We start from the raw sequence: 12,500 nt of genomic DNA, 5'->3' as shown, positions 1-12,500 counted from the left end.
CATGTACAGCAGATCTTCATGGAGGTGGCTTTGTGTACAGGGGCATCATCGTGCTGGAACGTGTTTGGATCTCCTAGTTTAAGTGAAGCATCCAAAGACCTCTAATACAACTGTGAGTCTTCACCATTGTGGTAACATTTTAGGGAAGAACCTCCACATCTGGGTGAAGGTCGAGTGTCCCAATAGTTTTCACCGTGTATAAAGTTTAGAAGTCATTTGTGATTGTAGAATCCACTTGGTTTAAATACGGAACCTGAACGTTCCATTAATTCCATCAATAATTCAATCAGCCCAGTGTTTCTCCTGGAACCTCCCCCATCCATTACACTGCAGAGTGAAGCCCAGTGCCAGCTCACACACACGCGCACACACACACGCGCACACACACACACACACACACACACACACACAGAGTCAGACTCCGTGTCCCTGCTCGCCCTCGCTCATAAACAAAAGGTCCACTGAGCTTCTGAAATGGAGCCTAACAAAGAACCTCACACACACACACACACACACACACACACACACACACACACACACACACACACTCTGACCATTGTCACTGTCTCACACAGAGATAAATGACAGGAGCACGGAAACGGTAATGATGGAGAGACGAGCTCCATCCTGAACACCAGAGCAGCTTAGAGAGAAGGTTCTGAGCTCTCATTGGATCTGTTCTTCATAACAATGAGCTGGTGATGTTCAATACCCGGCTTCATTACAACGGAGATAACCAGTACATAAAGACCATGAGGAAGAGGGGAGGAGATATATATATATATATATATATATATATATATATATATATATATAGAGAGAGAGAGAGAGAGAGAGAGAGAGAGAGAGAGAGAGAGAGAGAGAGTGTGTGTGTGTGTGTGTGTGTGTTTTGTGGTGTTTGTGAAGAAACCAAAAATCCAAAGAAATGTATAAACACTGTAACCTTTCTGAGGTTCTGGAGCAGAGATCTTGGATTTCTTCATCCTGTGCAGGAAGATCTTACAGCGGTAGATAACGAAGTTTATTGAGCAGGCATCTGGAACAGTTAAACACACACACACACACACACACACACACACACAGTTGAACAGTAAGGCAGTGAGACAGTAGGAACACGTCAGTAGTGTAAATGGGCCGTTTTCAGGCTTAAATAACATTCAGGGGAAAGTTCCTGGTGTTCTGAGTCGAGTTACGCAGCAGATATTCTGAACTTCACCTTCACAGCTCTGAGGATGGTGAAGGTTTCTTGAGTAGAAACATTCAAAATGGAGATTTTTTTCTAATATATCTCTAATATGTTAATCACATGTGCAAAATATTAGATGTTTCTACAAGTATTGGGACACCTGACTTTTCCACCTATATGTGGTTCTTCCCCAAACTGTTACCACAAACCTGATGACACACAATTGTGTTGGATGTCTCTGGATGCAGGAGTTTGAAATTTTCCCTTCGCTTGAACTAGGAGACCTGAACCTGTTCCAGCATCACACACCCCTGTGCACAAAGCCAGATCCAAGAAGATCTGATTTCCATTGTTTGAAGAGTGGAAGATCTTGTGATGAATGTGAACACTGACTGCACCCCAGGAACCTCCTCCTCTCTCACCTACATCAGTACCTGACTTTACTAACACACATGTAGCTGAATGAATCTCCACTAAATCCTAGGGGAACATCTTCCCAGAAGAGTGGAGGAGATTATAACAGGGAATGAAGACTAAATGTGGAATGAGATGGTCAGGTGTCCACAAACGTTTATCCAGATAGTGTATTTTCCTAACACACATATTTAGTTGAATAGAATGTAGTGTTTGTTACCTCCCAGTAATTTGTCCTGGCAGTTGACGAACTCAGTGGGAGGTGGAGCTTCATTACGTTTCTTCTTCTTTTTCTCCGGGGCAGCTGTTTGCTCGTAGGTGGAGGAGGTGGTGGAAGAGGTGGAGGTGGTGGTGGAGGACATGGGTTTCTGACCCCCAGGGGGCGCCGTGACACTCGGCACAGCCCGACTCTCCCAGTAACGTTGACAGAGGTGATAGAGGATCTGTATGAACATGCATTTCTCTGCTGATGATGCAGCGACCCACTGATCAGATCTCTGATCAAACACCAGGTCAAACTCAGGACTGTCCTGGGTCATAACATAATAAACAGAAAATACAGAGCAGATGTTTGAGATTATTTCAGTTTGACTTAAATCTTTTTTAAATCTCAGTTTAATCAATAAAATAAATGGAACCTTGTCGGAGTCGATGCCGTCGACACGCCGAAGCTGCTCCAGACTCCACTGTGAGCGTTTCTCCAGTTCTGCTGAAATCTCAAACTGCTTCACTTTGGTGAGAAAAACTTCAGTCGGCCTTTTATTCGTCACTACAGAAATAATCCAATCAACAATTTCTTCATCATCATCATCATCATCATCCCTGTCATTTTCATGCTATTTATGTTAGCATAAAGCGATGATGTCATTCATGTCATCACGTTATGATAGCGTAACACTGACATCTGGAACATTATTGTTATCTGTTAGCCATTAATACTTAAAAGATATAATGCTAAAAGATGTACCTGACAGACAAAGGAAGGTGATGTACTCTCTCTTACGCCCTGCTGGGACGAAGGTCAGTCTTCTTCTTCTCCTCTTCCTCACTTCAATCAGTGTTAATAACTTCTCATTGTGTGGAGTGAAGATTTCTCTGCTAATCGCTGACTGGATCGTCATAGTCACAACCTGCAGCTGGAAATTTCAGAAAAACATCACACACTGACGACACAACACAGTCACAGTGTCCTTCTCAGGGTTCTCAGGGAGTTGGTGAAAGAACATTCATTCATTTTTCCTCTCCTTGTGTGTAAAGGTGAATAGATCAAGTCCAGGTTTCTTCTGATGAATCCCCAGACATTCTGAGAGATTTTATCTGTTCCTGGTTTGTAAATGCGAGAAGAACTGACCTCTCTATATTTGAAGAAGCATCAACTTCAAGCCGAAGCTCTTACAAATTTCTCTGCTTCTCACCTTATCACAGTCAGTAAATCCAGAAACCCCATGAGGAACCTCATTTCCACCTTGTTGTCCACCCAAACCGCATGACTATAGCTATGGAAAAAGATGCAGGCTGAACAAGAAAGAGTTCTAGTTCATGTGACTGTTATGCACTGGTTCCTTTCACCTGAACACCATCTTCAGAAGGAACAGCAGGAGAGAAACCAATATGATTGAGTTGTTAGAGTGATTATCTTCCCCAGACCTGTTCATCTCAAACTCACTACGGCTCTCCCTCATCTGTACACCTGCCTGAGGAGCATCTCCCCGGACCTTCACCTTCATCTCAGATTTTGTGATTCCACAGCAAAGCTTTAACCTCGTATATATCATAAAAAAATCCCGTCTTGCAGGCATTTCTGTAGCTTTCATGGAGATGTTTAGGTTAAGTCATTTCTCAGAACAATTTGTACAAACAGCACAATACAGTGGATTTCTGTCAAAGTCTGCACTTTTCTCAAAATCCTGAGTTCATCTCACAAAAGTAAGTATTTGTGTAAATGATCATCTCATTGCCATCAGAATAACGAGTCCTTTTGTCATCGTTTACAAACACAATCGTCACAACGTTTAGTCGTGTTGTCAGTTTCCATGTTTCCTGATGAAAACTACAGTTTGGATTCCAATGACAGGAAATGCATGAGGAATTTGGCATTTATGAATATCAGCAGCACAAATGTACACATGACTGTATGTGGTATGTTGATGGTAAGAGATCTGCCAGGATTCACACTTTTACAGAAACAAAAGTCTAATAGGAATTTAAGTTTGAGAGATTCTGACACCTCGTTTTCTATTCCACGATTCATGTAATGAATTAGAGCTGGAATGATTTCTCGAGTAATTCCACTACAAAACAATTTGCTTCGTTTAGTCCATTCAACTCCACACAGAGCACTGTGTTTCCTGTAGACCGTTATTACTGACGCACCACCCGCTAAACTCTGGAGTGCTTTGGGCAGGTAACACAGAAGATGCTGCAGAATGAAAAATGGAAGAACGCGGAGGAAACAGTGACGGACGCGGAGAAGATTCATATGTCTGTTTCTGCCACACTAAATAAAAAGTTGCCTAATTCCCAGTTTTTTGGCGCCACCCCTCTGTAGTGCCAGAAAGTTTTACACATTGAAAATGAAATTGGCTATCAGTAAAATCGCATGGTATCAAACTGGACAGAACTCTTTCTAACAATCAGCTCTGAAGGAGACGGAAACAGACAGATGAAGCAGAGGAGCCTCGTTCACCAACAGCTTCACACTTCTGGCCCACAACATGGTTACCGGTGGATGCACCAGAAATGTCGGGTGTTTATGTATATTGTGAGGAATGAAGTCAGAATTGCGAGAATTAGGCAAACTTTTTTTATGTGGTGGAAACAGGCTTCCTTATGATTCAGGCCAAAGAAATAGACAAACTTCCTAAAACTTGTGATCATTTCAAACTATTTTTTTATGTGTGTATATTTGTATTTGCATTCTGATGTGGCAGTTAATTGAATATAATGGTTTAGTTTTCAGATATTCTTGTGTGTAATTTCAGAAATAAAAATGAATTTTTATCACAAAATTATTTTATTTTTGACTTGTTCATTTTTAAAGACGTGTTTTATTTTCTATTGTATATTTAATATTAATTTTAAATAAAGGAAAAAGCACTTCTTATCCGATTACTCGAATAATTATTGAAATTATTGTTAGAATACAGGGTTATTAAACTAATCGAGAGCAACAGCTCTATAATGAACTGATTTGGGGGTAAAAGCTGTTCAGGTGAAACAGGAATAATATATTTTGATGAACATGAACATAAACGACTGATAATGTAGGAAACAGCCGGCACTTGTACACAATCAGTTACATGAATGTACCGTTCACAAAGTGTTCAAACAGCAAGAAACTGCTTTTATTATGTGCACAAGTGAAAACAAGTAGTTTTGAGATTTTCATTTCTGATCTGAGAAACGCTGCAAAACTACTGAGAAAAAACTGTGAAGCAGAAATAATCTCCTGCTGAGGAGAAAAAAAACACAATTCACCAGAAAAGGAAATGAATAACGGTAGATAGATAGATAGATAGATAGATAGATAGATAGATAGATAGATAGATAGATAGATAGATAGATAGATAGATAGATAGATAGAATTATTATTACTCACCTGTTTGCACTCCTCCGCTTCTGCTCTCTCTCTCTCACACGATTTGCTTTAGTTTATATGCTCGGAATAAATCTCAGCCATCTCTCTCTCTCTCTCTCTCTCTCTCTCTCTCTTTGTGTGTGTGTGTGTGTGTGTGTGTGTGTGTGTCTGTCACTGCCGCTCTGTCCCTGTGCAGTTTGCTCTGATCATGTGACCCACACTCTGCTGGTGAATTGGTGGCTTGTGATTGGTTCGAGACGTGATTCATTTCCAGCTGCTGTACAGGAAATAGCAATAAAATGTGAGGCATCTTTCACAATACAGCCTAAAGTATGTGCACCCCTGATTCTCACACCCATGTCAGGAAACTGAGGTGACATTTCACCCTGTGATGTTTCAAGATGTAAAACAGAGATAGAGATTCTCTCTTATAACTCCAAATCAACTCCAAATTCCCAGCATGCACCATGGCCATGGACACACCTTCATCTTCAATAGATTTTTCTTTATTTTTATTATTTTCAACACTGAAGAATCCAAACTATGAAACACTTGTGAACATGTTAAAGAACCAAGAATATGTTTTATATTTACATTTGTCCAAAGTGGCTCCATGAAGCTCTGAGGCAGCTACACAAACTCATCATTCTCCCATCAGATTCACAAGGTGGCACCTGGAATGGGTTTCAGGTCACAGGTGTGTTTTATCAAGAGTTCATTTGTGACATTTCTCACCTTCTTAATGGGCTTTGGAGCATCAGTTGTGTAGTGCAGAGGAAAGTGTGAGTACAGATTCAATATCACTATTAGTTCTTCTCAGTGGTGGGCCGTGTATTCGGTACCTGGATCTTCAGTGAGGACGTACCCGACTTAATCCACCTCTTCATACACCACTATCACGTCTCAATTATAGAAACATCAATACAATACAAACACACAATATAACAACACGTGCATTACAGAGAGACGTTTCACATCTGGAGGTAAAAACCATTTTACTAAAACAACAAACCCAGTTACACTCCAAACCTCTACACTACAACCACAACTGTGCACCTACAACATCTGGAGCAGTTCACAATCAATATTTATCTAATAACATGACAAAAACATTAAAATGTAAATAAAACACAACCTACTCACCAGAGATGCAGACTCATAATGTGCAGCGCCCCCAGAGGCTGTAATCCAGTGGTACCGCTCGTATTCACTGGTCTGGAAGTGGAGAACAAACCCTTTCCCGGGCTGAGACACGCTAGCTAGCTTCAGGGTTGGTGACCTCCTCACCATGTCTCGCTTTTCTTCACAATGGATTTTTAGGTATGTCTGAGACCAAATAAATTTCTCTTCTTCTGTAGGTGTAAAAAAGTCTAACTCAGATGTATGAACGTGTGCAGAGCTACACACGTGTTTTACCAGTCCAACTCTGCTGTAACAGTTTCCCTCTGAACAACCAATCAGAGGACGGAACAATGCTGACGCTATTCGGGGCCAGCGAGCTGCCCTGTGAGGAGAATCTGAAATCTGATTGGATAAAGAAACAGAGCTGTTGGTAATATTCTCTATGGTAAAAGTCCAGCAGTACTGATTCTGAAGACTCTGAGCAGATTAGATTCACATGGCAGCACATAGAGGCTGAAATCTGATTGGACAAAAAATCTAACATCTACATACACGTACTGGAAGCAGTGCAGCCGAGAGAAACACTACCACATGAAGAGAAGAAACTGATTAATAAATTAATACAATTTCATGGAACAAATATTAGAATTTAGGTTGTAAATGTAGGTCAGAGCTTCTGATAGTCTTTAGACCAGTAGAGAAGGATTTACTGACCACCCACAACTGATGCTACTACAACTACTGTACAAATCCATATTATCACCAAAACAAGATCAAAAAAATTAATCATCTCAAGAAGTTCAAATGTGTCTCCAAAACCATCAAACGCATGTGATAGTATCACACGAGGACAGTCCCAGAAAAGGAAGACCAAGAGCTACCTCTGCTGCAGAGGATACATTCATTAGAATTAACAGCCTCAGAAACCACCGATTTACATAAATGCTTCTTGGAGTTTGAAGTGGCAGACATTTCTCAACATCTACTGTTCAGAGGAGACTGCATGAGTCAGACCTTCATGATCGATTTGTGGTAAAGAAACCATTCCTCCAGTAGAACAACAAACAGAACAGACTTGATTGAGCCAAGAAACACAATCAATAGACATTGTTCAGCTGCAAACTGTCTTTTAGTCTGATGAGTACAAATTTAAGATTTTTGGTTTTAACTGTTGTGTCTTTGTGAGATGTACAGACAGTAAAAGATAGTTCCTGAATGTGTGGAGCAGGAGCTGTGATGGTGTGAAGGTGCATTGCTAGTGGCACTGTTGAGTTAACCAGCATGGCTACCACAACGTTTTGCAACAACATGCCATCTGGTTTACACTTAGTGAAACCATTTTTTTTTTACAGCAGGACAATGATCCCAAACACACATCTAGGTTCTGTAAAAGCTATTTGTTCAAGAAGGAGAGTGATTGAGTGCTGCATCAGAAGACCTGGCCTCCACAATCACTCCATTTATGTTTACTGTATATAGTAGATGCCATTATTCAGAGCGACTTACAATCATCTTGTTCATACAACTGAGCAGTTGAGGGTTAATGGCTGTGCTCAAGGCCCCAGCAGTGGCAGTTTAGTGGTAGTGGGATTTAAACTCACAACCTTTGGGATTTCGGATGAGTTGGACCAGAGAGTGAAGGAAAAGCAGCCAGCAAGAACTTAACACATCTACAGAATTCAGTGCAGTGGTGGGTGGTCAGGGAAGCAAATCCTTCTCTGCTTGCCTAAACACTAACAACAGCACTGAACTACATTTACAACCTAAATAGTAATATCTGTTTCATGAAATTGTATTAATTTATTCCCAACAGTTTATTCTCTTTGTAGCATTTCTATTGGCTGCACTGCTTCCAGTAAAAAATTGAGTTCAGGTGCCTCTTGTTTCTACTGATCATCCTTGAGATGTTTCTACAACTTGATTGGAGTTCACCTGTGGTAAATTCAGTTTATTGGACATGATTTTGAAAGACAAACACCTGTCTATAGAAGGTCCAACAGTTAACAGTGCATGTCAGAACACAAACCAAGCAATGAGGTCCAGGGAATTGTCTGTAGACCTCTGAGACAGGATTGTATCGAGGCACAGATCTTTGGGGTCTAGTCATGGAGGTGACCAAGAACCTGAAAGAGCTTCATCAGTTGTCTGTGGATAGAGGAGAACATTCCAGAAGAACAATTATCTCTGCAGCACTCCACCAACCAGGGCTGTATGGTAGAGTGGCCAGACGGAAGACACTCTACAGTAAAAGACACATGACAGACTACCTGGAGTTTCCCAAAAGGACTGTCAGACCATAAGAAACAAAGATATAACTCTTTGGCCTGAATGCCCATGTCATGTCTGGAGGAAACCAGGCACTGCTCATCACCTGGCCAATACTAACCCTACAGAGAAACATGGTGGTGGCAGCATCATGCTGTGGTGATGTTTTTCAGTGGCAGGAACTGGGAGACTAATCGGGATCAAAGGAAAGCTGAATGCAGCAATGTACCAAGACGTCCTTGATGAAAACCTGCTCCAGAGCTCCTCAGACTGGGGTGATAGTTCATATTTCAGCAGGACAATGACCCTAAACACACAGCCAAGAAAGCAAAGAAGTGGCTATGGGACGACTTTGTGAATGTTCTTGAGTGGCCCAGCCAGAGCCCAGACTTGAACATGATTTAACTTCTCTGGAGAAATCTGAAGATCGCTGTGCACTGATGCTCCCCATCCAACCTGATGGAGCTTTAGAGGTTCTGCAAAGAATAATAAGAGAAACTGCCCAAAAACAGTTGTCAAGATTGTAGCATCAAACTTAAAAAGACTTGAGGCTGTAACTGGTGCCGAAGGAGCTTCAACAAAGTATTGAGTAAAAGCTGTGATACTTATGACATACATGTGACTTTCATTTTTTATTTTTAATAAATTCGCAAAGATTTCAAACAAACGTTGTCATTATGGGGTTTTGTTTGTAGAATTCTGAGAAAATAATTAATTAAATCCATTTTGGAATAAAACTGTAACATGACAAAATGTGGAAAAAGTGAAGAGCTGTGAAAACCCTCCAGATGCACTGTGTGTCATGTGACCCTCAGCTGCTTTTATCAGGTCTCCGTCTCTCCTGCTGGATTCTCCTGCCTGCTTTTCCATAAAACATCTCGTATAATGTTGAATTGATGCTAATCTAACTGATACTAGCCGTGTTTTTACGTAGCTATTCAGCACCCTCGTGTTATTTTGTGTGAAATAAACGTTCTGAACCGGATCCTTTTGTGATTATTTTATTGCGTTGTTGCTACATGTTTAATCCTGTTTAACAATGCAAAAAAATACACAAAATTTTTAATATATATTAAACACAACATTAAACTGAGTGCATGTGAATTTTGAGGGATAAAGATCTAAATAAAAGAGTGCAAAGAGCACAGCAGTGCTGAGAGACTTCACCAATGAAATTGTGTCTTTACGTGCATCACCACGCATCTGTACACATCTACATCTACACACACTGTCTACACACACTGTACACAGTGTGTGTAGCTGTAACTAAATATAACACAAACGTAACACTGATACATACAATCTGTGTGCGTGTTATGAATCAGCGGTGTCCTCCTGTCCTGTGTGTGTATAGTGTGTGTGTGTGTGTGTGTGTGTGTGTGTGTTTGTGTGTGTATGTGTGTGTTATGACTCAGCGGTGTCCTCCTGTCCTGTGTGTGTGTGTGTGTGTGTGTGTGTGTGTGTGTGTGTGTGTGTGTGTATGTGTGTGTTATGACTCAGCGGTGTACTCCTGTCCTGTGTGTGTGTGTTATGACTCAGCAGTATACTCATGTCTTGTGTGTTTATAGTGTGTGCGTGTGTGTGTGTGTTATGACTCAGCGGTGTCCTCCTGTCCTGTGTGTGTGTGTGTGTGTGTGTGTGTGTGTGTGTGTGTGTGTATGTGTGTGTATGACTCAGCGGTGTACTCCTGTCCTGTGTGTGTGTTATGACTCAGCAGTATACTCATGTCTTGTGTGTTTATAGTGTGTGCGTGTGTGTGTGTGTGTTATGACTCAGCGGTGTCCTCTTGTCCTGTGTGTGTATATAGTATGTGTGTGTTATGACTCAGCGGTGCCTCTTGTCCATTTTGTGTATAGTGTGTGTGTGTGTGTGTATAGTGTGTGTGTTATGACTCAGCTGTGTCCTCCTGTCCTGTGTGTGTATAGTGTGTTATGACTCTTTGATGTCCTCCTGTCTTGTGTGTGTGTGTGTGTGTGTGTGTGTGTGTGTGTGTGTGTGTGTGTTATGACTCAGCGGTGCCTCTTGTCTTTTGTGTATAGTGTGTGTGTGTGTGTGTGTGTAACCCAGCCATTAGGGATGCACTCTTAGTGCCGGTCCCAAGCCCGGGTAAATGTGGAGGTTTGTGTTATGAAGGGCATCCAGAGTAAAACATGTGCCAAATCAAATATGCGGATCACAAATGAGAATTTCATACCGGATCGGTCGAGGCCGGGTTAACAACGACCGCCACAGGTATCGTTAGCCGACAGGGTACCGTGGAAATTGGGCTACTGTTGGTCAAGGAGGAGAAGGAGAGGAGGAAGACGCCTACAGAGACAGCAGGGAAAGGAGCAGTGTAGGAGAGTGGAGGTTCGGGTTGGTACTTTAAATGTTGGTACTATGACGGTAAAGGGAGAGAGGTAGCTGATATGATGGAGAGGAGAAAGGTAGATATGTTGTGTGTTCAGGAGACCAAGTGGAAAGGGAGTAAGGCCAGGAACATTGGAGGTGGATTTAAACTGTTTTATCATGGTGTGGATGGAAAGAGAAATGGTGTAGGGGTGATTCTGAAGGAAGAGTACAGTAAGAGTGTAGTGGAGGTGAAGAGAGTTTCTGATAGGGTGATGATCGTGAAGGTGGAAGTTGAAGGATGATGATAAATGTCATCAGTGCCTATGCTCCACAAGTTGGCTGTGAGATGGAGGAGAAGGAAAGATTCTGGAGTGAATTAGATGAAGTGGTAGATGGTGTACCTAGGAAAGAACGATTGATGATTGGGGCAGACTTTAATGGGCATGTAGGTGAAGGAACAGAGGTGATGAGGAGGTGATGGGTAGGTATGGTTTTAAGGAGAGGAATGTGGAAGGGCAGATGGTGGTAGATTTTGCTAAAAGGATGGAAATGGCAGTGGTGAACACTTATTTTAAGAAGAAGGAGGATCATAGGGTGGCGTATAAGAGTGGAGGAAGGTGCACACAGGTGGACTATGTGCTATGCAGGAGATGCAACCTGAAGGAGATTGGAGACTGTAAGGTGTTGGCAGGGGACAGTGTAGCTAGACAGCATCGGATGGTGGTCTGTAGGATGGTTTTGGAGGCGAAGAAGAAGAGGAGGAGAGTGAGGACTGAAAGAAGAATAAGATGGTGGAAACTGAAGGAGGAAGAGTGTAGTGTGAGGTTCAGGGAAGAGGTCAGAGAGAGGCTCAGTGGTGGTGAAGAGGTGCTGGATGATTGGGCAACTACTGCAGGAGTGATGAGGGAGGCAGCTAGAAAAGTACTTGGTGTGACATCTGGAAATAGAAAGGAAGACAAGGAGACGTGGTGGTGGAATGAGGAAGTGCAGGAGAGCATAAGGAGAAAGAGGTTGGCAAAACAGAAGTGGGATCGACAGAGTGATGAGAAAAGTAGGCAGGAGTACAAGGAGATGCAGCAGCAGGTAAAGAGGGATGTGGCGAAAGCCAAGGAAAAGGCATATGAGGAGCTGTATGAGAGGTTGGACACTAAGGAAGGAGAAAAGGATTTATACCGATTGGCCAGGCAGAGGGACCGAGCTGGAAGGATGTACTGCAAGTTAGAGCAGTAAAGGATGGAGAGGAAATGTGTTGACTAGTGAGGAGAGTGTGTTGAGAAGGTGGAGGGAGTATTTTGAGCAGCTGATGAATGAGGAAAATCAGAGAAAGAGAAGGTTGGATGATGTGGAGTTGGTGAAGCAGGATGTAGATAAGATTAGTAAGGAGGAAGTGAGAGCAGCGATTAAGAGGATGAAGAGTGGAAAGTCGGTTGGACCAGATGACATACCGGTAGAAGCGTGGAGATGTTTAGGAGAGATGGCAGTGAGTTTTTGACCAGATTGTTTAACAGGATTTTGGAAGGTGAGAAGATGCCTGAGGAATGGAGAAGAAGTGTGCTGGTACCGATCTTTAAGCATAAGGGAGATATTACTACAGGGGAATAAAGT

The 12,500-nt window shown here is 42.1% G+C and overlaps 1 protein-coding gene across 1 annotated transcript in view; it reads right to left on the bottom strand.

Annotated features, from left to right (window-relative positions):
• Positions 1 to 5,354, bottom strand: part of stxbp6l (syntaxin binding protein 6 (amisyn), like) — an 8,017-nt gene extending 2,663 nt beyond the window's left edge. Inside the window, exons 1-5 of the mRNA XM_046836434.1 lie at positions 5,199 to 5,354; positions 2,568 to 2,736; positions 2,239 to 2,369; positions 1,821 to 2,130; positions 944 to 1,036 (exon numbers count right to left, since the gene is read on the bottom strand). Coding sequence (XP_046692390.1) covers positions 944 to 1,036; positions 1,821 to 2,130; positions 2,239 to 2,369; positions 2,568 to 2,721 — 688 coding nt within the window. The 5' untranslated portion in view covers positions 2,722 to 2,736; positions 5,199 to 5,354. The remainder of the gene's footprint in view (positions 1 to 943; positions 1,037 to 1,820; positions 2,131 to 2,238; positions 2,370 to 2,567; positions 2,737 to 5,198) is intronic.
• Positions 5,355 to 12,500: the final 7,146 nt, after the last annotated feature.

This window comes from Silurus meridionalis, chromosome 23, assembly GCF_014805685.1.
Source record: "Silurus meridionalis isolate SWU-2019-XX chromosome 23, ASM1480568v1, whole genome shotgun sequence".
Lineage (NCBI taxonomy): Eukaryota > Metazoa > Chordata > Actinopteri > Siluriformes > Siluridae > Silurus > Silurus meridionalis.
This window is presented reverse-complemented; position numbering and strand designations above follow the sequence as displayed.